The sequence below is a fragment of the Sciurus vulgaris genome, assembly GCF_902686455.1.
Source record: "Sciurus vulgaris genome assembly, chromosome: 9".
NCBI lineage: Eukaryota > Metazoa > Chordata > Mammalia > Rodentia > Sciuridae > Sciurus > Sciurus vulgaris.
This window is the reverse complement of record NC_136469.1, coordinates 145,638,570-145,663,519: the sequence shown is the minus strand read 5'-3', so window position 1 is coordinate 145,663,519 and position 24,950 is coordinate 145,638,570. Positions and strand designations below refer to the sequence as shown.

The following is a 24,950-nucleotide window of genomic DNA, read 5'->3' as shown; positions in this document are numbered from 1 at the left end:
TGTTCTCCTTGACCCAAGGCTCTGTCAGCAGGACCACTGCCCCAGCTCTTACCTCAGAGCCCATGAAGCCTCCTGCAGGTGGGCTGACCAGGGCTAGGCAGGGTGCTAGGCAGTCTTTCCCAGGGCTGCTGGCTGCTCAGCTTGCACTGTGGCGAGGGGTCAGGGCTCTGAGCCAAGCTTAGCCAGCTCTTGCTGCGACTGGTGTCCACTAAATCTGCTGGCACTGCTGTGTGCTTCAGGAAACTTGAGTCCTAACCAGGTCTGGCCGTGTGCCCCCTCTGCAGGCCCAGGAGGGCTGGTTTCCTGACCCCTGCTTGCCCTGGGCTCCTGCTGCTGCCCTGTCCCAGCTGCAGCACTGGCTTCCTGCTGCTGGTGCTCAGGGCTGCTGTGTCTCAGGGTAGGTCAGTGGGAACTGGGCCCACTGGCGTGGCTGCCTTGGTTCTGGCTGCAGCTCACAGGCGCCCCACCAGTGCTGTGGGCTGTGGGCATGGGAGTCCCAGCCCCAGCATTGCTGGAGCTGTACACTGGCCCTTGGTGCACAGCTCAGGCACAGCCTGCTGCCCTTCTCTGTGCATGTTGGCTGTTGGCCCTGTTTTGACTCCATTCATGTGTCCTTGGATGTGGTCAGAGTAGATGACCTGATTCCACTTCTGCCCGGGGCCTGTGGGGCCTGCTGCTGGAGGGCAGGGCCACCCAGGTATTGTGCAGGGCAGTTCGGGGCTGCTGGTGCCTCTGGCCACGTGGTCTGGTCAGTAGACTCCTGCCAGGCTTCTCCAGGGGAATGGGGCTCCTGTGAGCATGCAGGCCTGCCAGGCCCTCAGGGTTGATGGTGTCAGCTTCAGTGGGGAGCAGACGTTGCCCCGCTCCATTGTCAGCTGGACGGACGCTCTGCAGACCTTCTCTATTCACTGATCTTAACAAAGGCACTCCGAAGTCCTTGGAGGCTTCTTGCGCAGCGGGGCTGCGGAGCCGCCCGCAGATGGAGTGATTGGAGGGCTCCCTGGCTGCCAGCGGCACCCAGGCTCAGGTGAGCCGCTTCCCAGAATAGACGCGGCTGTGGCAGCGTCAGGCCTATCTGCCCATCTCGCCTCCTACGGCTGGTGGCAGCTCCCTGCAAGGCTGCAGTGCGTGCAGTGGCCTGTGAGAGGTGGGGCGGCTCGTGAACGTCAGTGTTGATTAGAGCTGTTTTAATTAGAAATTATGAATGAGGTGTTCTTCACTAATTTTCAGATAAAATTTATAAAGGGTTTAGATTGTTTCCCTAGTGTTTCCCCACATCGTTAACTCTTGAGTGTAGGACAGGTGGGGAGCACTAATTCAATAATGTGTGGCTTAAACATCTAAGGACTTCTCACAAACGTGTGAGAGACTGAGATACAATGCTACCACTTAAAATCAAGTGGGCACAGCCTGGCCCTGGAGCAGCTCGGCGGCCCAGGGAGGAAGCGGTGTGTGCTACGGCACCCCTGGGACCTGCTGCTGGCTCTGTTTCACAGGGCCCGTTTGTCTGTTGCCTCTGGTTTCTACATAATATTGTTTTCCTTTTGACGTAGATGCTCTGTTCTCAGAAAAATACTTAAGCCAGTTTAAATATGTTTAAGTGTTTGTTTTATAGAGTGTCTCCGTGTCAGCTCCGTGTGGAAGCAGACTGGGGATAAATCTTAGCTGGATCAATGTGGAGGGTCATTGGGTAGATTTAGTTTCCACCTTGCTCTGTTACAGGCGAGCTGGAATAATCCAGCTGCCTCGTTCGTTAAACTGATAAAAATCCTCTGAAAACTTTTAAATTGCCTGCTTTTAATTATGGAGCGCGGATCAACGGTTATTCCTTATTGTGTAATTAACAAAATACTAATTTCCCACCAACAAGTAAGTCCAGAAACAGTGATTCTGAGTAGCAGAGTGCCTGGCTCTGTGGGCAGTGGCTTGCTTTCTTCCCTGGCTTTCCGGCCACTTTGCACATGACCACCGAGCCCCATGGGCTCCCCTGTGCTCACTGGTTAGCAGCGTGGGCTTGGTCTCATCCTCTTGTGGAAATGAAGCCCCCCATGTGGCACTGCAGGTAGGTTTCCCTCTGTGGTGCCCCACGCTGCCGTGGGGTCAGGAGCTTCCTCCTGCAGGCGAGGAGGACAGGAACAGAAGACCCAGGAATGAAATGTTGACCCCTCAGACGCACAGGGGCAGGACGCGCAGGGAAGGTGAACCAACTGGCCGCCAGGAAGCCTGTGCTGCAGAGGCCGGTCGGCAGCCTTCCTGGGTGATGCGGCCCTCCATCACACTGAAGGCCATGCCGCCTCGCCTGGGAGGGCGCTGGGGGAGGGGTGCGGGTGGGTGCTTCCTCTGTAGGTCAGCCCACAGGCTGCGAAAGGAAGGCTGGGCCTGGCCACCCTGCATAGCCCTGCATCATGGTGCCCCCACTCCTGGGCTCCCCTCCCAGACCCAGTCTCATCGGGCACCCTTCCCCGGCCTGCCCACGGGTTACCCCTGTGGCTTCAGAGGAAACTGTTCTAGGGTGTGTTGCTTTGCGACCCCATTTTGTAGATGGGGAGCCTGTGTGGGCCTGGCCTCCTTGCTGAGACCTGGCCGCCTTGAGAGGCTGTCTGACACCTCACTGCCCGTGCCTGGGCCTCTGAGCAGTTCCCTGCTCCCCAGAGGCTGCCTGCTGGCCACTCCTCTGCCCAGGGAGGTTGGGCTGTGGCAGTGGCCTTTCCCAGGCCTGTGTGGGACTGTGTCATGGGCCCCAAAGCGGTTGAGGATGGGCCTTCTGCGTCCTCTATGAAAGTAGCTTTCTCTGCAGAGCTCATGGGGGTCAGAGCTACTAGCTTTGGAGATGCCGGTTGCTTCATTCCACTGGGTCTGATGTTAGCTTCTATAAGGCTCAGATGACCCCTGACCACTCCACCTGCGTCTGTGCCAGTCACACCGCCTGTGCGGGAACACCTCCTGTGCAGACTTTTAGGAGAATAGGCTGTCCTGGCCCCCGTCCTTCCATCCAAGGGATAGAGTCCACCTTGACCGCCAGCCCTCATTTGCTTGTGGAAGGATGTGCCTTTCTGGCCGACTACTTGTCCTCACCCAGGAGGTTCTGGCTCCACCCTCATCTAGAAATGGCTCCATGCTCACTTGATGCAGGGGCTCTCGCCTCACGCCTGCCAGCAGGCTGGACATGGCTCTTGGTCCCCCGGGCCCTGGGTGCTCCCTGTGCATGCTGGCAGCTTCCAGGACAGGTTAACCCCTGATTTGGGTCACAGGAGGAAAGGAGGCATCTGCCACACTGTGCTATGGGTGTGCGTCCTTGATGGTGCTAGCCTCAGAGACGGTCATGCCAGGAGGTGGTGGTCAGCTCAGGAGAAGCTGCTCCTGGTGCTCTGCCCTGTCCAGGCAAGTTGACTTGGCCCTGGTGCTGTGGCCCACCAGGTGCCTGCTCCTGGGCACCCATGTGGTCAGTGGTGCGACCGCCCTGTCCTCTGACAGCGGGTCCCTGGCAGTAGGAGATGCACATGAGGTATTGGCCTGGCCGGCAATTTGCACGGCCTTCCAGGGAGGGCATTAGCATATAAATAGCAGATGCGATGACGACCATCACAGCTGAGCACATTTAATTCTTAGTTTATAAGATAGAATGGGTTTTAAATGCATGGCCATCAAGCCATGAGAGACAGATGCAGTTTGGAACTCACTTGTCTGACGAGGCCTTACATCATTTTTTTTTTTTAAAAGGGAAATAGACACACATAAAACTGAACAAAAGTGATTTCTTGGGTGAAAAGTAATTGAGATTGCACACCAAGTTAATTAGATGGTACAAAATTTATTTAATGGTCCCAGCTGTATCTCCAGACCGTGGGCTTGGTGGGCGACCAGCTTCCTGGGCACCAAGCTGTTCTTCCCATTCCTTCGCAAATAATTAGCAACCTCACTGCCCCTACTTCTGTAAACTGATTGCGTTGTATATTTTAGTCGTTTTATTGCTTGTTTAATTATGATGGTAGAGACTCATTTTTCTAAATCCTTTTAACTGTGGGTGAGAATCAATTTGTATAAAACCAGCAGTGCCCCCCTCCCTGTAGGCTCCCCATGGCCACAGCCTTGGGTGGAAGCTTCTGTCATGTGGGTGGAAGGGGTTGGCCCCGTGGGAGTCTCTAGTTCCTGCCCTGGGCTGGCTTGGGATGAGTATTCCGATTGGCTTCAGGGCTCTGACTGCCTGTCTGGTCCCTCCCAGGCACTAAGGGCTTCACCTGTTAGGGAAGGCAAACCTGCCCACCTGAGGCTCTCATGGCGACTCCTTCCCTGGGTGCCCTGTGTGTTGCTTCATGGCAGTCAGAGAATTTTAGCTCCCAGGTGGGTTGAAGCTGGCTGCCCTGTAGCAGGGGTCACAGGTCTGACCTTGGCCTGCAGGCTCTTGGCAGGTGTGAGCTCCTTCCATGGACCTCAGGTGTCCAGCCACCCCTGTGCAGGCCTCTCAGTGGGGTGCTATGGTGCTACAGGCCCCCTTGTGCTGTTTCTGTCTGACCTAATCTGTGAACTTGAGGGCAGGTCATCACTGCTGTGGCTGAGGTCACTTGATTATTTGGTCTCTTAGGATCCAAGTGCTCAAAGGGAGTCTTCTGCACAGGCCTTAGATTCCCCTGGGCCGTGTTACTTTCTGAGATCTTAGAGGGTACTGTCCCTCGTCCCCATAGTGTTCTTGTCTCTGAGCAGGTGAGACCCCTGAGCAGGTCACTTGAGTGCCCTGGTAGCCAGTGGCTTAAAGCTATCTCTGCCTCTCTGGACATCAGGAATGTTGCTGCCTGTCCCTAATGTGCAGCCCACTTGGTGGCCAGGGCAACAGAGCACATGGACGAGCATCCTCTCGATTCACCAGATGGGAATCAGAACCTGGAGACAGAAGCTTTGCGTTGGGTTTGCACTAGCAGCGAGTCTCTGACTTCTTGTCACTGAGGCTTGCGTGGTACCACCTCTGAGCAGTTGGAAAGCCAAGTGCAGGCATGGATGGAGTGGTTGCTCTGGCCCAAGAGGAAGCCCAGGGCTTCTCCAGAGGCAGAGCCCTTGCAGGGGACAGCCAGCAGCTGCAGAGGGAGAGCAGACAGCCCGGCACCGGATCAGTGCTCATCTGGAACACAGAAGAACCTAGAACTTCAAGCCTGATCACAGAAATAAACGATTTTAGTGGGGTGAAGGAAGGTATAATTCCTAATAGTTAGCGGAGCAGTTGAATATTTTTTAGGAAATGAAAATTTAATAAAAGTCCTCTGTGAAATTCAAGGGTGTGAGCAGTAAGCATAATATTTTATGAAAATGACCCCCATATTTAAACCCTGGCACTGTGTGTTCTGCATTGTAGCGCCCCGTCCACCTCTACCTTTTAGAAAATTAAAACACATAAATTCTGTTTAGTGTTTGATACGCACTGCACTAGCTGGGAACCGTAATGCCCTAAAACCTTGGGCTGCTCTCCACCTTTCATAAATTCCTGGGTAGATTCTATACAAAAATAATTTTCAGGTCCGTGGCTCATTGTTATTCAAACGTGATTGATCGTCGTCATTTGCTCAGCTCGGGAGTTAAGTGCCCCTGTCATTTCCAAAGAGCATAATTGGGACGTTTCACAGGTCAGCGGTGGAGACAGGCTTCCCTTTTGATCAGTGTTAGACTGATAACAAAAATTACAGTTTCCAATGATTAATGTCTCCTTTGCTTCCCAGATGCGCAGCCGTGGGCTGTGCCTAAACACAGAGCATTTGCATCTGATTATACCTCTCCTGCAGGTCTCCCCGCAGGGTCCTGGGCCCAGCCGCCCAGTCCATGTGCTGTAGTGCTCATAGCTGGCTCTGGGGCTGCCTTTGACCTGGGGTCCGTGTGTGTGAGCTCTGGGGCTGCGTGTGTGCTGAGGGCCGTGTGTTGAGTCTTTGGCCATGTGTGTCCTGGGTCCGTGTGTGTCCTGGGTCCATGTGTATCATGGGTCTGTGTGTTGAGTCTGGGGCTGTGTGTGTCCTGGGTCTGTGTGTTGAGTCTGGTGCTGTGTGTGGCCTGCGGCCGAGTGTTGAGTCTGGGGCTGCCTGTGCGGGCTGCCCAGTGAGTGGCTGAGCTGGGTGTGAGGGCACAGCAGCTCACCCGTTTCCTGGCTTGGCTTCCAGGAGTCCTGTGGGCTCCTACCCTGGGGTCCGCAGCCCTCTTCTCTGGTCTTCTCTCTCAGGCAACAGAGCCTGGGTGGTCTTTGTGGAATGCCTGCTGGGTGGAGTTTGAAGCAAGGGTGTGAGAGGCTGGCTGGGTGTCCTGAGCTCCCAGGGCAGGGCCCGGCTGGCACTCACAGCAGGGACTTCCCTTCCTGTAGCTTCCCTCAGCCGCATGCCTGTGTCTTGGTGTGGTCATCTGCACCCTGGTGGCACAGACCTTGGCTGCCCAGGGAGGTGAGCCTGGCTGCCTGGTGAGAACCTATCAGGAGGGACAGGTCCCTGCAGTCACCAGTGTGGTGTCCTGTTCTGGGTGTGAGGCTCCTGGAGCTGGAGGTCGGGCATTGTTTCTGCTGGGGTTTGCATGCAGGTGCTGGTGGAGGTGGGTATCTGCCCTGCTCCGTCTGTGGCTCTGCCAGGCCTCCTGCCCTGGGGCAGTCGAGGACTCCAGGTTTCTGCTGCCACCCGCTGAGGGGAAAGCAGGCTCCGGTGCTACTCCCCAGGTTGTGGGTAGCTGTGCTGCGTTCTGGGGCTGGGCTCAGCAGCCACGTCTGGCGGGGGAAGCTCCTGGGGGCTTTTAGCCAGTCTTCAGGACAGTACTCTGGAAGCACCTGTCCCTTTTCGTGGTCCGTGCCGGGCTATGGCTCAGCACCTGGGAGAGGCCTGCATCGTGCGCTGGCCCAGATGACTGCCGAGTCAGTGGGTGGCTGCTTCCTGAGCTGCAGGGAGGGATCTGTCCACCAGCTGTGATTGCTCTGGGCAAGGATGGGCGGCATGTGCCAAAGGGCACTGAGGGTGGGCCGGCCCGCAGCCTGTGGTCCTAGCATGTAGGGTAAAGGGTCAGAGGCAAAAGTGCTAAGATTTCAGGGACCAGAATCACCAGGAGACGACCTTACGTGAAGTTCAGCCGTTTGATGCTGACATCCCACGTGTTTTGGGGAAGAGGTTCCTCAGGAAGTGGGAGGTAGATTCCCCATGCTTTGCCATTGGCAGCCGTTTCCATGCGCAGGCTTTGGATTGTCCTTATTTGTTTTGGGTGGTGTTTCCACAGACTGAAGACGGGGAGGATGAGGACGACGAGGACTTTGTGGAGGTCCCAGAGAAGGAGGGGTACGAGCCCCACATCCCTGGCCACCTGCGGGCTGAGTATGGTGAGTTGCAGGGCGGGGGGCGGGTGCCAAGGTGGGGTGGGGGGCGCCTGGGAGGAGTCCCTGCTCTGGAGGCTGCTGCGTGGAGCCCTGGGCGGGTGTGCTGCTGCTTTACAGGGTGGGCTCTCCTGTGTGCCCTGGCTTCCCCCTGAGGCAGGCTCCCAACCCAGGGATCCTGCTGCAGGCCCTGGCCCCCAGCCAGGGCGGGGTTCTCAGCACCCACGGGGACCCCAGTGCAGTGGCCTGGCGTCTGCAGCAGCCTCGGGAATGCTCCAGGAGGGAGCCCCGAGCAGACGGTGTCTTAGGCTCCTGCGCCCAGGCTGTGGGGCTGCTTCCAGTAGCTCAGGAGCCATGCCCAGGGGTGCTGGGGAGCCAGGAGGAGGCCTGGGCCTCTCGGGTGGGAGGCGGCCACCTCTGTGCCTGGGCTCCCCTCTCTCCAGGGACCATCCTGGGAGTGTCACATTGACCCGCATCCCCTTGGCCACTGTGAGGGCAGATGAGGCGTCTGGGCCAGGACTGTGATTGCCCACAGCAAGACACCCTCCTGCCTAGGAGAGGGGGCACAGTTGCAGCGGGCCTGAAAACCACACTGCAGCCCTCGCTCCCGAGGCTCCCAGGCAGGGTGGGCTTGAGTCGGGGCAGGGCCCGCGGGCCCCAGGGCACACACGGGTTCATGTCTAGAGAAAGCAACAGAAAACAAGATCTCTGGCTTTTGTGGTGAAATTGGCAAGTTGGTGTGAACTGGAGTCTGTGAGATGAAATGTACATTTGTTAAAAGAATCTAGATGATCAGGCAACTCGTGTGTGAAGACATGACCCATTAGGGCTGTCATGCCAAATTAGCACGACCAGGCGCTATGCCCTCCTCTCACATAGCCTGTGCCCACGGCCCACTTCTGGGCTGGCAGGGCCAGGCAGTCTGGGCACCTGGGGCCGGCTCTGTCAGCCTGGAAGGGATGTGCCTGGACTGGCCGTCCCTGTGGAGGGGTCTGCCTCTGCCTGGCGGCCATCTTGCCCTGCCCACCAGCCCACCCTCCCACCCTCCCAAGCCTTGACCCAGGCGTGCCTCACTGGGGCTGCTCAACCACCGAGCCCCTCTGACCTCCTGACCTCCCCCCTTCCCCACCCCACACCTGCCATCCTTTCCAACACCAGTGTCCACCTGAAGTGGCCTTTGCAGTCTCCTGGTTATGTTTCCTCCTGCCGTGAGAGCCCCCGCAGCCAGAGCCTCTCCCGGCGGCCACACTGAGCCCACACCCACACGAGCTCCTGGGGGTGCTCGTGGCCTGCTGCTGGGTGCTGTGGCTACCTCCCCATTCTGCCCTGCCTTGCCCTCTGTGGCGCTCCGCTGGACCAGGCCCTGGAGGGCAGGCAGGGAGGCACTGGCTCAAGTGTGGCTGCCTCTGAGACTGCCAGGTCGGAGGGCCACGGGGATGGGGCAGCAGGGACAGCCTGTTGGCCCCTTCCCTTCTCCTTCAGGTCGCGAGCAGCCACGGCACCTGCCTGTGCGCTGCGCCTGGGCCCTTGCCTGCCCAGACGTCCTGCGCTCTGCCAGCTGGCCTCAGCTCCCCTGAGCCCCAGGACTCACTCTGGTCTTCTCCTGGGGTCTTCCAGGGAATCTGGGAGCTGGCATTGACCCTAGTCTTGTGGTTGTGCCAGAATTTTCAGGGTCCGGGCTCTGTGTGTCCCTTCTGATGCTTCTGAGTCCTTGGGAAGTCCAGATTGCACAAACTGCAAGGGCGGGAATCACTCTACACGAGCCTCTGCCCTGGCTGCCACTCGCAGAGGTGGCTGTGCTCCTGAGGAGCACTTTCTTCCCCCTGGAGTGATGAGGTTCCCTCTGGCCCATGGCTTGCAAAGGGTCAGTAACTGTGGCAATGACCCCAAAGGTGACCTCTCTTGGAGTGTTCCCTTGATGTCCCTTTGACCGTACCTCCAGGGAGTGGCCGCACAGGTGGCAAAACCCTTGCTGACCACCAGTGGAAAGTCATGGGGCAGCAGCAAGTCCTTGGCACTCCCGTGTGGAGGAGGCCTGTGTCCCTCTCGTCTGCTGGCCAGTTGAGTCCAGCAAAGGGGCTGAGCTGTGAACAGCCAGTTGCCCCTTCCAGGTTCCCTGGGACACCTGCTCAGTGCCCCTACAAGAAGGCTAGGCTGCACAGAGATGTCCCAGTGGCCTAGGGCTGTTGTGCCAGCTGTGCCCCACCTGACCTCCAGCACAGAGGAGCAGGGGCATGGTGCCCTGCTGGGGTAGTGCTGGTCCAGAGGAGGACACAGCATGACAGGGCCTTGGCTCCAGCTCTGAGCTGTGGGGAGGCTCGTCACATCGCCTGCGCCGAGACTTCTGACTTGTGTCCTCACCAGCCTGCTCTGTGGCGGCCTCTGGTCCAGGCTGTGTGGGCAGGGGGCTTGGCAAAGACCCTGGCATCTCCTTGCTGCAGGTTCACCCCTTTCCTTGGGAAGGCTTGCAGCATGTTCTTTGGCCTTGACGGACAGTGACCCAGGGGTCTGAGCCAGGTGCTGTTCCTCCTGCTCTTCCCTAGAAACGTCAGGTGGAAGATCGGCCGGTGGAGGGCGAGCTGAACTGGAGGGTGTGCAGCATGGTTCCCCGATGCCCTGGGACATGTGCCTGCTGGCTGCCCAGCCCTGGGCTGGGAGTGTGGGACCAGGAGAGGCCAGCAGTGCCCTTCAAGCCTGGGGTTCAGCAAGCAGGAGCCCCTGCAGGAAGGGTGGGGACCCCACTGCCTCCTGCTGGGAGAATGGCAAATAGCCCCGGAGCTCTGGAGAAGGGGGTGGGGGCAGAAGGTGTACCTGGGGTGAGCCCAGTTCATAATACTAGTTTATATTCTGTTGCTGTTTTTTCAATTAAATGTGGGTGAATCTGAAGTAGTTAGATTTAGTCTAAACCCACACGGCTGAGGAGACTGGGGCTCTTTTTCTTTCTCATTTCTTTCTCAGAATTTTCACTGAGGGGCTTTTATCTTTCCCTTAATCCTACCATTTCTGTCAGGACATAATCTCTTTCTCAAATTTACATTTTAATTACAAGGCCAGCGGAGCTAGGTGGAATCAATAATGTCAGCGCTGGGCAGCCAACTTTGTGCGGCGCCCAGCCTCTCCATTTCCTGCTATCGATTGATCGCTCCGCACTGTCTGCTTTAGTGCTTCAGGCAAATAGGTGCCACTTGGCCAATTTAAACAAAAACGGGGATTTGGACATTTTTATGATTCTTTTAAAAGCAGCCGTGGGACTAAATTTGAGCCCAGATACTGTACTCGAGTTGGCCAAGTGGAGCTGGTGGGTGTGAGGTGGGCCGCAAGGACTCCGCCCTTGCTTCCTGAGAACACGCTCTGGGGCCTGAGCAGCCCTCTCTGCTTTTTGGGTTTGCTCTGGAAGTATGTCAGCGAGATTGATTTTCCAGGACAGTGTGAACGTGGTGTGTGCAGAGCCCCGAGTGTTTACCCTGCTCTCACACGCTTACCCATCTTCTTAATGGTTTAAAACAACAAATCAATGAAAAATATATTTCATTCTTGTAACTCTTAGGAATTCTCATATTGATCTTGGGCTGCGATTGTATCTGTCTTAAGTGTCACATTGTTCACTCATCAGTCCGCTGCCTTGCCGGCATGCAGCGTGGCCGGCTGTGCGCCTGGCCCCCAGTGGGGCCGTGCTGTGATTCTTGGACTTCGGGAGCTGAACCTGGGCGTCATGGTGGCACTGCAGCCAAGTGGGGTTGCCTGCCTCTTTAGAAGGTGCAGCGTGCCCAGCCTTCAGGCCGAGGTCTCCTGGTGGCCTCAGGCGGCCCCTCCATGTTCTCTGCACCCAGCCGCTGAGAATCCAAGAGGTGGAGTGTGCAGGGGCCTCAGCAAGCAGAGGCACATGTCGTCCACAGGGGCTGGGGGGTGCGCCTGTGGCCCCCGAGGTCCGTCTCAGCCCTTCAGCTCAGGGCAGCCAGAGCCTGCATGCAGCAGGAAGCATAGCTGTGCACCAGTCAGACTTCGCTCCACTCATAAACAAACGCAGGTTGCAGGCCGGACTTGGCCCTTAGTCTGCTTACCACTGTGATGTCCTGAAGAGTAACTGGCTGTTTTTATGCCCTGTCAGGCTGTCCTCTGCTCAGAGAGCCCCCTGCCTGTGGGCCTCAGGAGCAGAGCTGGCCACCACTTTGGGTCACAGGCTCGTTGGTGCACATCGTCCAGGTTTCTTTGGCTTCCACAGTCCCTTCTTTCAGGCTCCTTTTTAACTGAAAATCAGCTGTCCTGGGACGGCTGTTACCTGAGCTGTCCATTGGTTCTTCCTGCACAGAGACTCTCCTGATCCTTCCTTCATGTGCTCTGCAGTAGTTGGTCCTGGGCGGGGCTCAGGCAGTGGCCGCCCCTGTGCAGAAGGCAGCTGTGACCCTGCTGCTCACTGGCGCCACGCTTTCTCTGAGATTTGCTGCGGCCGCTGCTGCCCATCTACTTCTTTTTCCCACCTTTGTTAAAATGTTTCTCCTGCTGCTTTTAAACCCAGTTATTATCTATTTATCTGGTAGTGATTCCTAATTTTAAAAAGTCATTTTAAAAGCATATCTCACCTCCTGTGTGCTTCTCGGTGTGCTGAGGAGGGACCAGGGCCCTGTGCGCGTGCTCGCTGCCGCTGAGCTGGCCCACCCACATCCACCTCTTGTTTTTACAACTTAATTTCTGAACTCGCCCCTGCCCAGGACTAGTAGCAGAGCACCCTCCCGCCCCAGCTGCCCTGCTGTGGTAGGCGTGGAAGGAGGGGCAGCAGACCCCAAAGCCCTTCCCTGGGCGGCTCCTTCACTGCTGGCCCCAGGGTGCTTCCTGGTCTCCCCATGTGGCCTCTGAGGCTCCTGTCTGGAGGCCCGCATTCTTCCCCTGCAGGTTGAGGCCACAGCTGCCGCATGTGGAGCTGGGCTGCAGGCCCCTCAGCACCAGGGGCCACCTCCCAGGCCGGAGCTGCTGCCGTGGACTCGTCCTTCCCTAGACATGGGCCTTTTCTTTTCATCGGTCATGTCCTGAGACTCCCTGAAGCACTTTCAACTGTGCTTTCCCTCCGTCTCCTCCAGCTCCTGTAGGCTATGACTCCAGGGAAACGAGGCTTGTCACTTTTCCAGCTTCCCCACTCCGCAGTGACTTTTCCTTTCCTCTATATTATAGAGATGAGGACTCTGATTCCAGACTCTGAGCTGCAGGAGCGCACTTCCTCCGGGTGCAGAGATGTCCCTGTGCCTCTGCCCTGCAGCAGCAGTTCTGCCTCTGCTCCTGCCTCTGACTTCCCCTCCTCTGCCTCACTGTTCTTGGCCCTGAGGGAGGTGCAGTGCTTGTTTTCCTTCTTGTCCAGCCACCTCTGGGCTCTGCGTCATCCAGGACGCTCTGCTGTCTTCTGCTTTTGTGGTGGATGTGCTCAGAAGCCTCCACTTCCCTGCCCGTGCGTACTCGCGAGCACCTCAGCCAGCTGGTGTGCTGGGGAGAGGGGCTGAGTCCAGGCGATGGCAGAGGCAGGCCAGGCCCTGCTGTGTGCCCACCTGAGAGAGGTGCAGGTAGAGGTCAGGGTGGGCCAGCCAAGTCTTTGCTTTGGCACAGGCAGGGAGCGGGGTGGACAGGGCCTTGAGGGAAAGCAGGGATGGCTGGGGTCTGGTGGGTCAGAGAATCTGCCCGTGTTCTGCCCCAGGGAAGCGAGAAGGGACGTGGCTCCAAACTGGTACCCTGTGGCCTTGCCAAGCTGGTGGCAGGGGCCATGCTCCATGGTAGCACACTGCTCCTTGGGAGCTTGCCATCTGCCTGGCAGCCACGGGAAGGTATCTCCACGTCCTGTCCAAGAGGGAGGTGACAGGAGACACCTCATGGGCCCTGGAGGGTCATAGGCTCTGGTGCAGGACGCCTCCCAGCTGCTTGGGCCATGTGGGGTGGCAGGTGCGCCTGGAGTCTGCCCCCAGTCATGGATGGGAGTCAGCAGCGGACACGTGTCTGTTTCAGGGCTGGAGTCAAAGGCCCTTCCACAGACTGTGGAGAAAGATGCAGCTGCACAGGACTTGCAGGCGAGGATGAGGATGAGGACCAGAAGGGATGAGGAGGCCTCGGACCCCACCTCTGCGGCTGCCCAGCTCTGGCGGCTCCAGGACCGTCTGCCCCCTGTTCTGCCCTCCTCTGTTGGGTGGGTCCAGATGTCCCACCTTGCTGGGCCGCTGCCTGGCGCCACCACTGCTTGTCCAGAGCACCAGTGGGGTGCCAAGGCCTTCTGTGGCTCCCTCGAGGGCAGCCTGGGGTGTGCAGCCCTGGCCAGGGGGGCAGGGCTCAGAACGCTGGCATGCCCGCTGAACAGTGGGGCAGGACTGACAGACATCCTCTGGGTACACTTGTCCCGAGAGACCCTGAGCTGAGCCACTGCTCTGGGTCTCGAGAGGCAGACGTGAGGTTTCCCCAGCCAGACAGCAGAGCCAGTGCTCAGCCAGGACACGGCGAGACCCTGGCTCCCTGTGCTTCCCCCAGGGTCTGGGCTGCACATGGCTGTTCCCTCCCCAGGAGGACAGCATGTTCTGCTCTACCCTCAGGGCTGCCACGGGACCAGAGGAGGCCCAGAAGTTGGCAGCAGAGCGGGCCCGGGCACCCATTGTGCCCTTCGGAGTGGACCTGTGCTACTGGGGTCAGGAGCAGCCGGCGACTGGGTGGATCCTCAAGTGAGTCGGGTGCCTGTGGTTCCAGGAACACTCAGACACATAGGACACCAGGTCCCCCTGAGCCTGGCTGCTGCTCTCGGGAGCTGCCCAGGAAGGCGAGGAGGAGCCAGGGAGCACCTGGAAGGGCTCCGGGTGCAGGCCTTCACCTCCTGGCCCAGCACAGTGCCCTCTGCTCGTAGGCGCTCCTGGACAGGTCCCACCCCCGCCCTGGGCCTCAGTGGCTTCCCCCATGGGGCCTGCTCTGGCAGTATGACCAGGGCCCTGGCAGAGCAGGGGAAGGCTCACCTAGGTGGGTCTCACTCGGGCAGAGCTGGGGCAGCTCGAAGGCCACAGAGGCCCGTAACGGGGCGGCTGAGGGTTGTTGATGCCACTGTGTCCTTGTGGCCAGCCATCCTTGGCTTCCTGTGAGGATGGACAGCCTCACTGGCAGCTCAAAGATGGTTTGGGAACGCTGAGCCCCATGGCTTAGGTCTGTGGTCCAGGACCGCATGGATGCTGCCCCTCTGTGGGTGGGGGCAGACAGCCAGGCTCGAGGGGCAGCAGGCTGTTGGCATGGCAGAGAGGTCCACAGGAGGCACCGGGAGCTGTCCCTCTACATATTGCCACCAGGTAGTAAAGGTCAGGTCTAGCCTCAGAGCCCAGCCAGTGGCCGCTAGCCTGGTGGGGACTGAGCAAGCTTGGCTGCCATGCACGGAGGCAGACACTGCCCTCCTGCCCGTCCGGCCCGGCTCCCCAGGGCCCCCAGCTCTTCCCTGAGGCCCCTTGCAGTTAGGCCCAGTTGTGAGGACCATTTGGTCCTAGGCATCCCCAGGGCCCCACTGGGGAGGCCAGCATGTCACTCCCCCACGTTTCTTAGAGTGGGACCCTTGCGTTGGACCATACTGCTGACCTCCAGATGGCATTGGCCAGGGCAGAACTTCTAGGACCAGTGTCCCCAGTGGGGATGCCTGCTTGATGCCCATGTTCCTGCCTAAGGGCTGGTAGGCAGGGCAGGACCCTCTTGGTTCTGCTCCAGAGGCCCTTGGGGCAAGGCACAGAAGCTGGCGGGCAGGGGTGGTCCTCCTCCAAGTCCCCTGCAGAGGCGCGTCAACGGTCTCTGGTGCGCTGGCAGGTCTGACTCCCAGCACCGATTCTGGAGGCCCAGTGAGGTAGAGGAGGAAGTGGAGAGTGCAGACGTGTCTGCCATGCTCCGGAGCCGCCGCATCGCCTTCGCAGGGAAGTTTGAGCCTGTGCAGCACAGGTGCCGCGCCCCGAGACCCGACGGCCGGCTCTGTGAGCGCCAGGATCGGCTGAAGGTGAGGCTGAGGGCCCAAGTGTTGGCGGCTGGTGTGGGGCTGGGCCCCATGGAGGGCTGGCCCGGGTTGGCAGTCCCTTAGCCATGGACCAGAGGCTTGTCTGTGGGGTCTGCTGCCTGGGCCCTCGAGGCACCTTCCTGGCACCCTTAGATTCTGCAGCAGAGCAGCCTGTGTGGGCTCAGAGCCCTGAGAAGGGAGGGGCGCTCTGTGGCCCACGGCTGGCCGCCTCAGCCCTGGGCCAGGAAGGACCAGGACGGAGCAGGTCACCCTGCAACTGACTGGAAGCCCCAGGCTCCTGCAGCCACAGCCCCAGCTCTCGGAGGACCAGAGGCCCCTGCCCTGTAGCTCCCGGGACTCCCACCTGAAGATCACGCGGCTGCAGGGCAGTGTGTGCCTCCCCGTGGTCACCCCACCGCAGAGGCGCTGGTGCCCAGGGAGCCGCAGCCCTGCCTCCTGGCCATCAGCCATTCTATGCTTGCTGTGCAGTGTCCTTTCCACGGGAGGATCATCCCCAGAGATGACGAGGGGCGGCCCCTGGACCCAGAGGATAGGGCCCGGGAGCAGCAGCAGCTACCACAAAAGCAGGCACGCCCAGGTAGGTGTGGGGCAGGAGGTGCCAGGGCTCAACCTGGGGGTACCACAGAGTTAATCTGGGCACCTCAAGCCACAGGCCTCACAGTCATGACGCTCAGGCACACACGGGCGAGGCTCCCTGTGGAGACGTGGACACAACCCTCCAGAAACCACTGTGTTGGCAGGTGTGGGGTCAGGCCCTGCCTGCTGCATCCCCTTCTCTGTGGGTGGGGTGAGGCCAGGAGAGGAGCAGGCTGTGTGCAGGAGGCTGGCTCGTTTCTGCTGCCGCTGCTGTCCATCCTCATGTCCTGATGGGGACCACTGCACACGTGTCACTTCTGTCCTCAGGGCACTTGCTGTGACGCAGCTACAGGAGTTGCTGGGTGCCCTGTGCTGGTTGCCCAGGCCCCAGGGCCCTGAGCAGCGGGCAGTGTGGGAACCTAACTCAGGCAGCTGTCCTCCGAAGAGCCTTGCCAGCCTGCCTTGCCACCCCCGCAGCCCTGACCTGCCGGCCATTTCCATGGATGCTCAAGCCTGGGCAGCAGAGGGCAGCCCGGGGCCTCCCTCAGAGGAGGGTGCTGTGTGCAGACCCGCTGGTGGGCTTCTTGCACCAGGTCCTAAGACACAAATGCTGGGTTTCACTCTGATGCCAGTCGCTGCCTGGGCCCTGGGCAGTGGGAGGGCCTTGACCTCTTCATCTTCAGGGCACGGCCTTCCCTGGTGGTCACACTCAGGAGCAAATTAAGTGCTTATTTCTGTGTCGACCCTGAAGAGTCTGGTTTCCAGCCCTCGGTGGCTTGTTAACAAACAGGTATCAGGCCACGGCCGCCCCGGTGCTGGCCAGTCAGATGTGAAATAGCGTCTCTTTACTAACTGCGGTATCGATCCCGCCTCCCTCGCACACGGGGCAATTTTCTTTTCCCTGGCGCTAACCTCGGTGACAATGCGCGTGGCGCTGCAGGGCCCGTCAGCGCCCAGGAAGGCCGTGCGGCTGAGGCGTCTATTGATTTTCTTCAAAGGCTTTTAAATTGCTCCTTCATTTTCCTGAGGTGCTCATTCCGTCTCCACTGGATGCCGGCATTTTTTCGTTGTGTTTAAACAATTGCTCCATTCACTGGGTTCCTAAACTGTGACGCCTTCTTATTACTGGGAGATAAACTGTTTAGACAGTTTTCCTTAATCTTGGATTAATCGTCCCTGTATCTGAATTGTGCAGCCCTGAGTTCCTTCACTTCAAAAAAATCCGCTTGCGGAGGCCACGCCATCTGTCTGTCTGGGGCTCCAGCTTCTCCCTCTGTGGCTGTGTCCACTGCAGCCTGGCCTTGCCAGCACCCTGCTTGCTGGGCACTGCTCCTCAGTCCATCTGCCCCAGTGCACAAGGGTGCCAGAGGCTAGGTGCGCTTCCAGAGGCCAGGTCCCCCTCTAGGGCTGGGCATGCTGGGGTGGCTTTCCCAAGCCAGACTGGCCCAGGGTCTAGTCTTATAGATATCCTGCAACCTGCACAGGCAAACCAGCAGGGACTGAGTGGGGCAGCTGCCCGGAACCCCTGCACCAGCCCCGAGAGCAGAGTAGTACCGTGCACATAGCTCACGCTTTCAGCAGCCCTGTTGAGCGGTGCTCTGGGTCTTGGACTAGGTGCGGCCTGCATTGGGGAGGCAGCTGGGCAGGGCTGGGTGACTGCTTTCCCCTCACAACTATGGCACCCAGCCCTCTCAGGAGGGCTTCCCTCTGCTGCTGAGTTCCCACCTGCATTTCTGAGACCCATAGCCAGGTTTCTGTGGCCCAGTGAAAACTAGGCTCTTGACTGCCTGTCATCCTGGGCCTTCCTTCACCCTTGGTCCTCACCAGCCTGTGAACAGCACCGCAGTAGCCTGTAGGCACTGTCCAGTTTGTGGTCCAGGAATTACCTCCAGAGACACTGAAACCCTCACTTCCGGCCATGATTGACAGACTGCCTTGAAGCTCATGGGTGTGACACAAGTGGCTTCTGGTGCCTGACCGGGCTCCTGTCCAGCCTGTCCAGGCTGCAGGGGTCCTTGGGGGCTCAGGCACCTATGAGAGGTGTGGGGCCATGCGGTGGGGTCAGCTCTACCTGCCCTCGGCCCAGTGGCTGCTGTGCCCTGCTCCTCCGTGGGGAGCCCGCGCCCGGCCGTGCCCAGCAGGTGGGCAGTGGCAGGCCCTGCCCCGTCAGGACAGGCTGTGAGCCCTTTACCCCAGGAGGGTTCCCAAGACCTTTGGGTTCCCAAGACCCTTGGGTTTTGTGCAGATTGGCAGGACCCTGAGTTCATGAAGGACGTGGAGGCAGCCACAGGGGCAGATCTGGGCTCGTCGAGGTGCAGCAGGAAGGGCAGAGGGACGAAGAAGAAACACCCCAAACTCACGGACCTGCGAGCGCAAGCCAACACCAGCCGCGCCCGCCTCAGGAAGAAGGTCTTCGCCAAGTAAGAGCCGCTGGCTGCAGTCTCCTGGGAGCTGGGGCTGTGGCTCTGGAAGAGAGCCTCTGGGCCACTGGACCTTCTCCCTGGGGGCCTCCAGCTCCAGCCAGGGGCAGGGCCATCCCAGGGGCTTGTTAGGGGCTGAGCGGCAGCTGGACGCCTCGATCATTCTCCCAGGGAGGCTGCCATTCTTGCTTCCTGGTGGCCGTAGGCCATCGCCAGCTGCTTCAGAGTGGACCCTTCACACCCTATCTCGCTGACCACAGAGCGCCTGCACTGCCTCAGCAGGGACTTTGGGGAAGGCAGTCACTGCAGAGGCTGGCAGATGGGTTGGCCCCTGCCTCCAGCCTCCAGGTCTGTGTGGCAGGTGCTGGCCTTCCCGCCACTCAGCAGAAGCGCGGTCCACTTTGAAGGTGTTGCTTTCCTCTTTGCATCAACTCGCTCTGCTGAAAGGGGACCCTGGAGTGTTGTTGTAAGACCCACGACACCATTGCCTCCCCTGAGGTTGATGCCAGGCCTTGCGGTGCCTGCCTGACAATAGCCCAGGGCCCTCTTGCTGGGTGGCACCTGGAGCGCTCAGCGTACCAGGCAGGGAAGGCAGCTGGTGTCGCCAGCACCTGATCTGTGGGGTCAGCAGAAGCTGGGCTCCCTTGGCAGTGGGGGCCAGCGGGGTGCATAGGCCTGAGGGGGCTGCCTGTGGCTCCTGGGTGGGACTGTTGGGAGGCTCAGGGTACAAGGCTGGTGTCCCAGGGTCAGTCAGATGTGAGGGCTCCTGGGTGTCTCTGCCTGGGAGCAGTGGTGGCCTCGGGATCTGTTCTGGCCTTCTTCCTGCTCTCTCCTGGGGACAGTGAGACCTGTGGCAGGAGCAGGGCCTCAGCTCACACCTTGTGTGTGGCCTCGAGTCTGCCACGGAAGCAGAAGAACCCCAGAGACCATGACACCCCTGCCTCAAAGGAGAGCTGGTAGCAGTGCCTGGCAGTCCAGGACCCAGAGGCCTCAGCGCTTCCTGGTCTCAGGCCCTGCTGGGTACAGATCCCTTGAGCTGGCCTGTGGGACAGCCTTCATTCTGCCTGGGGCGGGGCAGTGGGCCTGTGGCCAACTCGGGCCTCTCGCCTTCCCTCTGTGTGTCTGTTACATACTCCCTAGGGCCCTTGGGTGTGCAGGCCACTGCAGGGCTGTGCAGCAGTGAGCTGGGGATGTGGACCCTGTGCCCCAACTGCACACCCACAGGGCTGTGCTTTGTAAGATCAGGGATCAGGCTGTGCCCTTGCTCCAGGATGCAGCCGGTACTGGCAAGACCAGGGATCCTTGTTGCTACCCGCTTGCACACAGGCAAGGCCCTGTGCCCAGGGCAGGGACTGGGGAGCTCCCTGGTCCCAGCCTGGCCTCCCCTCCAGTAGTCTGGTGCCCCAGGGAGTCAGCAAGTAGGCCGAGTGCACGGCCATCCAGGAGCAGTGCCCATCTCCAGGGGGCTGCAGTCAGGTCCCAGAGCCCCGAGTGGAGCCTCGCTGACCCTGCATTGCCTTGCTCTCCCCACAGGGCAGCTGTGCAAAGAGTGGTCACCGCCATGAACCAGATGGACCAGAAGAAACATGAGAAGTTTGCAAACCAGTTTAACTATGCCCTGAATTAGAGTGCCATGCTGCGGTGGCCTCGTCATCAGTTCTTCTTCCTCTGCCAGCACTCGGGAGGGGAGTGTGGGTGCCGATCTGGTCAGGAGCCTATCTTGTATGTGTTCGACGTCAGGAATTGGTGTGCCAAGATGCCCTGCAGCAAAGGGCATCAATGGCCTTCACCTGCCTTGGGGGCCAGCGCCACTGGGTTGCCGGTCTGGCCTTGCTGTGGAGGACTTGGAAGCCCTGGGTGTGAACAAGGGCAGTATGTGTCCAGTGGGGCATCTTGCAGGTTCTCATGGAGCCTGTGCTCCGGGCAGTGCAGGCAGAACCAGTGAACAGGCCCAGGTGCAGTGTGGCATCTCCTGCCCTCCACCCATGCTCCACTCCCCCAAGAGGCTGCCTCTGGGCAGAGCAGCTCTGGGAGGCCCACGCTCAGTCACCTGCTGCTTCCAGCAGGAATTCAGAATGCCTGCCCAGCAGGGCCGCTGAGGGCACCTGTGGCTTCCAAAGCCTGCTGCTGCCTGAAGGACCCCTCGCCGTCCCCCTCCGCAGTCCTGGGTTTGCCTGTTCCGGACATTTCAGATGTGGACTTGTTCAGACGTGGCCCTTGGTCTTGCTGTTGCCCCGGGTGGAGGCCTTCCTGCGTGATGCCCAGTGCTTGTAGCCTCGAGTTGCCCAGCGTCTTCCAGGAGAGAGGCACCCGCTCATTCCTCCGTTCATCGCTGACCTCTGGGTTGTTGGCTGCTACAAATGGTGCTGCCCTGAACATCCGTGTGTGAGTCTGTGTGGACAGAGGTTTCCATTTGGGGGTGTAGACCCAGGGGTGGAAGAGCGACTGGCTTGTAACTCCAGGTCTGACCTCTCGATGAACTGCCAGGTCTTGCATTCCCACCAGCGATTATCGGGCTGTCCGGTTTTCCTGCTTTCCTTCCAAAACTCAGTGTTGTCTGTCTTTTTAACAGTCTTCATCGGTGTGAGGTGTTACCTTGTGGTTCCGATTTGCATTTTTCTGATAACTGATGCTGAACATCTGTTTTGTGTGTTTATTGGCCATCTGTACATCTTCTTTGGAGGAACACCTACTCAGATCTCTTTTCCATTTTCAATGGGCTATTTCTCTTGTGTTTGTCTGGACACTAGACCCTATGATCTGCTGATATTTTCTCTCTGCCTTTTCGCCTTCTTGGTGGTGTCTTGTAAAGCACAAAAGTTGTTATTTTGTTGAAGCCAATGTTTGTGTATTTTTCTTTGGTTGCTTGTGCTTTTGGTGTCCTATCTATGATGCCATTGCTAATTTCAGGTCACAAAGATTTGCTCGTAAGTTTTTTCCCAAGACTTTTATATTTTTTGTCCTTAGAGTCAGATCTTCGATCCATTTTGAGTTGAGTTTTGCCTATGGCCTGAGGTTGGGTCCAGCTCCACTCTTTGGCCTGTGTGCTTCCCCAGCACCATGCGTTGGAAAGGCTGTTCTTTCCCCAGGCCCTGCCCTGGCGCCCCATTGGCGATGGTCTCCTGTACTGTTGCTCTCTGGCCTACATACCTGTGTCAGCATTTGGATGCTGGAGTACTGTAGCTGTGGTAGATTTGTATTTGGCGAACCTAAGTCCTTCAGCTTTGTTCTGATTCAATATGTTTTTGGTTATTCTGGATCCTTTGCATATCCAAATGAATTTTAGGATCAGTGTGTGAGTTTTGGGGTTAAAAAAAAAAGCTGCAATTTTGATAGGGATTGCATTTAATCTGTAAATCATTTGGGGAAATATTCCCATCTTGTCTTCCGAGTCATGAACTTCTGGTTTCCATCTGATTGTCTTTAATGGTGTTTTATAGTTCCAGTGAGTTTTATGAGTGTTCATAAAGTATTTGAGCTGGGTGCAGTGACACACACCTATAAGCCCAGTAACTGGGGAGGCTGAGGCAAGAGGACCACACGTTCAAAGCCAGCTTTAGTGATTGTGATGTTGGGGAACAGATGTGAGTGATGGGAACATGAGGTGAGGGGATGATTCTATGAAATGGGCCCACTGTGCTGACCCCCACATGCTTTCTTTTCCAAGAAGCAATTTACCTGCAGCCCTGCCTGGCCTAAGTGGACAGGCTATGTCACATTCCTCAGGAAACTACCTGTTACCTGCAGGAGAAATGCAGGCCCAAAATAATGTTTTTTTTGCTTTTTTTTTTTTTTTTTTTGGGTGCTGGGAATCGAACCCAGGGCCTTAGTGCTTACAAGGTAAGCACTCTACTGACTGAACTATCTCCCCAGCCCCCAAAACAATGCTAAGAGGAACCCAAGTTACCCTGAAGCGGGGACTTCCATATACAGATGAGATGTCAAGGCTCGGGGAGATAAGGATAATTCTCCTAACCATAAAATCTGTAAGGATTCATGGTTAAGAACTCAGTTAGAACTAGTGAGCATGGGCCAAGGTGACCTAAAGTTATCATGTTATCATGGCAGTGGGGACTTGAAAGTCTGATGTCATCTGTCAGTCAAGAGTCAAGAGGGGCTGGGGTTGTGGCTCAGTGGTAGAGTGCTTACCTAGCACGTGTGAGGTCCTGGGTTCAATCCTCAGCACCACATAAAAATAAAAGGTATGGTGTCCACCTACCAAAAAAAATAAAGTCAAGAGGTGGACCTGGGCAGGACAATAAAGCTGGAGGGCAGGAGAGGCACGTTGTCCCTCTCCTCTATGAGACGACCCCACTCCCTCTCGAGTGTCTCCTTTCCCTTTTCCTATTCCTTCAGTAAACTCATTCCTGTTACTCTGAGTGACATGTCATGCCTGAGATCTTTCTGACTTGATAGTGAGAACTGGCGTTCAAGGTGGGGTGGTCATCTTTGCACTGGCTCAGGTTCTCAGGAGGCCCTAGCTCCGTAACAGCAAGACCCTAAGTAACTTAGTGAGACCCTGTCTCAAACTGCAAGACGAGAAAGGGCTGGGGATGCAACTCAGAGGTAGAGCACCTGGGTTCAAGTCACAGTGAAAAAAAATCATTCCTAAGTGTTCTTTTTGATGCTGTTATAAACGTGTTTGCTCTCTGAGTTTGATTTTCAATTGTCGGTTGCTAACGTAAAAATGCAACGGATTTTTGTATGTTGATTTGTATCCTGCCACCTTGCTGAGCTGGTCTGTTGGTTCTAATTGTGTGTGTGTGTGTGTGTGTGTGTGTGTGTGTGTGTATTCCTTAGGATTTTCTGAACACTTTTTTTGTACACAATTGTGTCATCTGTAAATAGGATTTTTTTTTTTTTTTTTTTTTTTTACTTTTTATTTCAGGCTGGATGCTTCTTATTACTTTATCTTGCCTAATTGCTCTGGCTAGCACCTCCGGCACAGTCTGGCTCAGACCTGGCAAGAGCTCCTGATTTCCAGGAGAGGTTCCCTGCCCTTCACTGCTGAATACTGCATCAGCTGTGTTTCCCAGTGTCCCATTTCCAGGGCAAAGTCACTTCAATTCCTGGTTTGTTGTTTTTGTCATGAAGGATTATATTTTATCAAATGCTTTTTGTTTCACTGCCAAATGCTTTTTCTCCATTATCTACCAAAATGATCATAAGATTTTCCCCCTTATTTCACTGAAAAGGCTATTATAGTAAATGCTTCTCATATGTAGCCGTCTTTGCATTCCTGAGATAAAGCCCACTTACTCAGGGTGTGTAGTGGTCCTTTTGCTGTGCTGCTGGATTTGTTTGCTGGTGTTGTGCATCTATATTCATAGGAGACATCGATGTGTCGTTTTTCTTGTGATGTCTTTGGAACTGGGGTCCTGCTGGCCTCAAGGGATGAGTTGGGAAGTGCTCCTTTGCTGTTTTGTGGAAGTTTTGAGGACTGGTATTAATCGCTTCGACCCTTGGTGGAATTCAGCAAAGCTCATGGCCCAGGCTTTTCTTTGTGAGCCTCCATGTCTCCTTGCACCTTCACTGACGATGCTCCTTCCTGAGTCCGAGCAGTGGCCGGCCCCTCAAGGAGTCCCTGCCGCACCCTCCCCTGTTCAGTCTGCCTCGTCCTCGCCCCCTTTCCCTGGTCAGTAGGGCTGAAGAATCAGTGTCATTGGTACATTCACAGAACTAACTGTCGGTTTTGTTGATCGTGTTATTTTTTTCCATGCTTTATTTCACTGATTTCCACTTAGATCTTTATTACTTCCTTTGGGTTGCTTTGGATTTAGTTCTCTTTGTTTATTTGTTTCTAAGATAGATTAGCTTATTGGTTTGAAATCTTCATTTTTAATAAAGGTATTCACACTAAATTTTTCATATGAGCAGTTTTACTTCGATATGTGGTGTTTTTTGAACTCTTGCTCTTTTTTGCAGTACTGGTGGTTGAACACAGGGCCTCTCATATGCTCGGCAAGTGCTCTACCACTGTGCTATATCTCCAGCCCTTTTTAAAGTTTGATTTTAAGAAGATTAAAGATTTTCAAAGCACCCCTGGGTTTATTTCCTAGCACTGAGAAATGAATAAAGATGCAGCCTGGACCGTTTCCAGTCTGCTCCTGTTCTTGCTGCTTGAGAGGTGGCTGTGCTCTGTGGTCCTGCACTCACCGCACAGTGGGTCTGCTGTCCCTGCTCCCGTGTTGTCTGTTAGCACATGTCCATCCCCTCAGCACCCCCTTCCTGCTGTCCTTGCCTTTTATACGGTTCTCCCAGTGGTTGCTGAGTGCTGCCCCACACACCTCCATCCAGCGTCCAGCCCTGGGGCTCCTGCACAGCTCGGGCCCTGGGTGGGCGCTCACCTCACACCCTGGTGGACTATGAGCCCTTCAGCCTGGCCTGGCACACAGCCCCGTGGCACCCTTGCAGTGTGCCTTGGCATGTGGCGGATTCTTGGCTCTCACGCCAGGCCGCCACGGGCTCCTGGTGTCTCCTGGGAGGCAGCCTCAGCAGCGCACCGGCTCCGTCCTGTGTACCTGGCACGGCTTATTTGCCCTTCACTTCTGAGAAGCCGTCTGTCAGCTAGACCCTGGCTGGCATCTCTCCCCCCGGGGGTCTCCTCTCGGTCGTCACCTCGGGAGGTCGGGGAGCT

The 24,950-nt window shown here is 57.2% G+C and overlaps 1 protein-coding gene across 3 annotated transcripts in view; it reads left to right on the top strand.

Annotated features, from left to right (window-relative positions):
- Positions 1–23,880, top strand: part of UVSSA (UV stimulated scaffold protein A) — a 32,623-nt gene extending 8,743 nt beyond the window's left edge. For all 3 annotated transcript variants that reach the window (XM_079153631.1, XM_079153633.1, XM_079153632.1), the window contains 7 exons: positions 7,225–7,324; positions 13,304–13,481; positions 13,879–14,004; positions 15,116–15,299; positions 15,786–15,894; positions 18,139–18,313; positions 19,847–23,880. In XM_079153631.1, coding sequence (XP_079009757.1) covers positions 7,225–7,324; positions 13,304–13,481; positions 13,879–14,004; positions 15,116–15,299; positions 15,786–15,894; positions 18,139–18,313; positions 19,847–19,940 — 966 coding nt within the window. In that variant the 3' untranslated portion in view covers positions 19,941–23,880. The remainder of the gene's footprint in view (positions 1–7,224; positions 7,325–13,303; positions 13,482–13,878; positions 14,005–15,115; positions 15,300–15,785; positions 15,895–18,138; positions 18,314–19,846) is intronic.
- Positions 23,881–24,950: the final 1,070 nt, after the last annotated feature.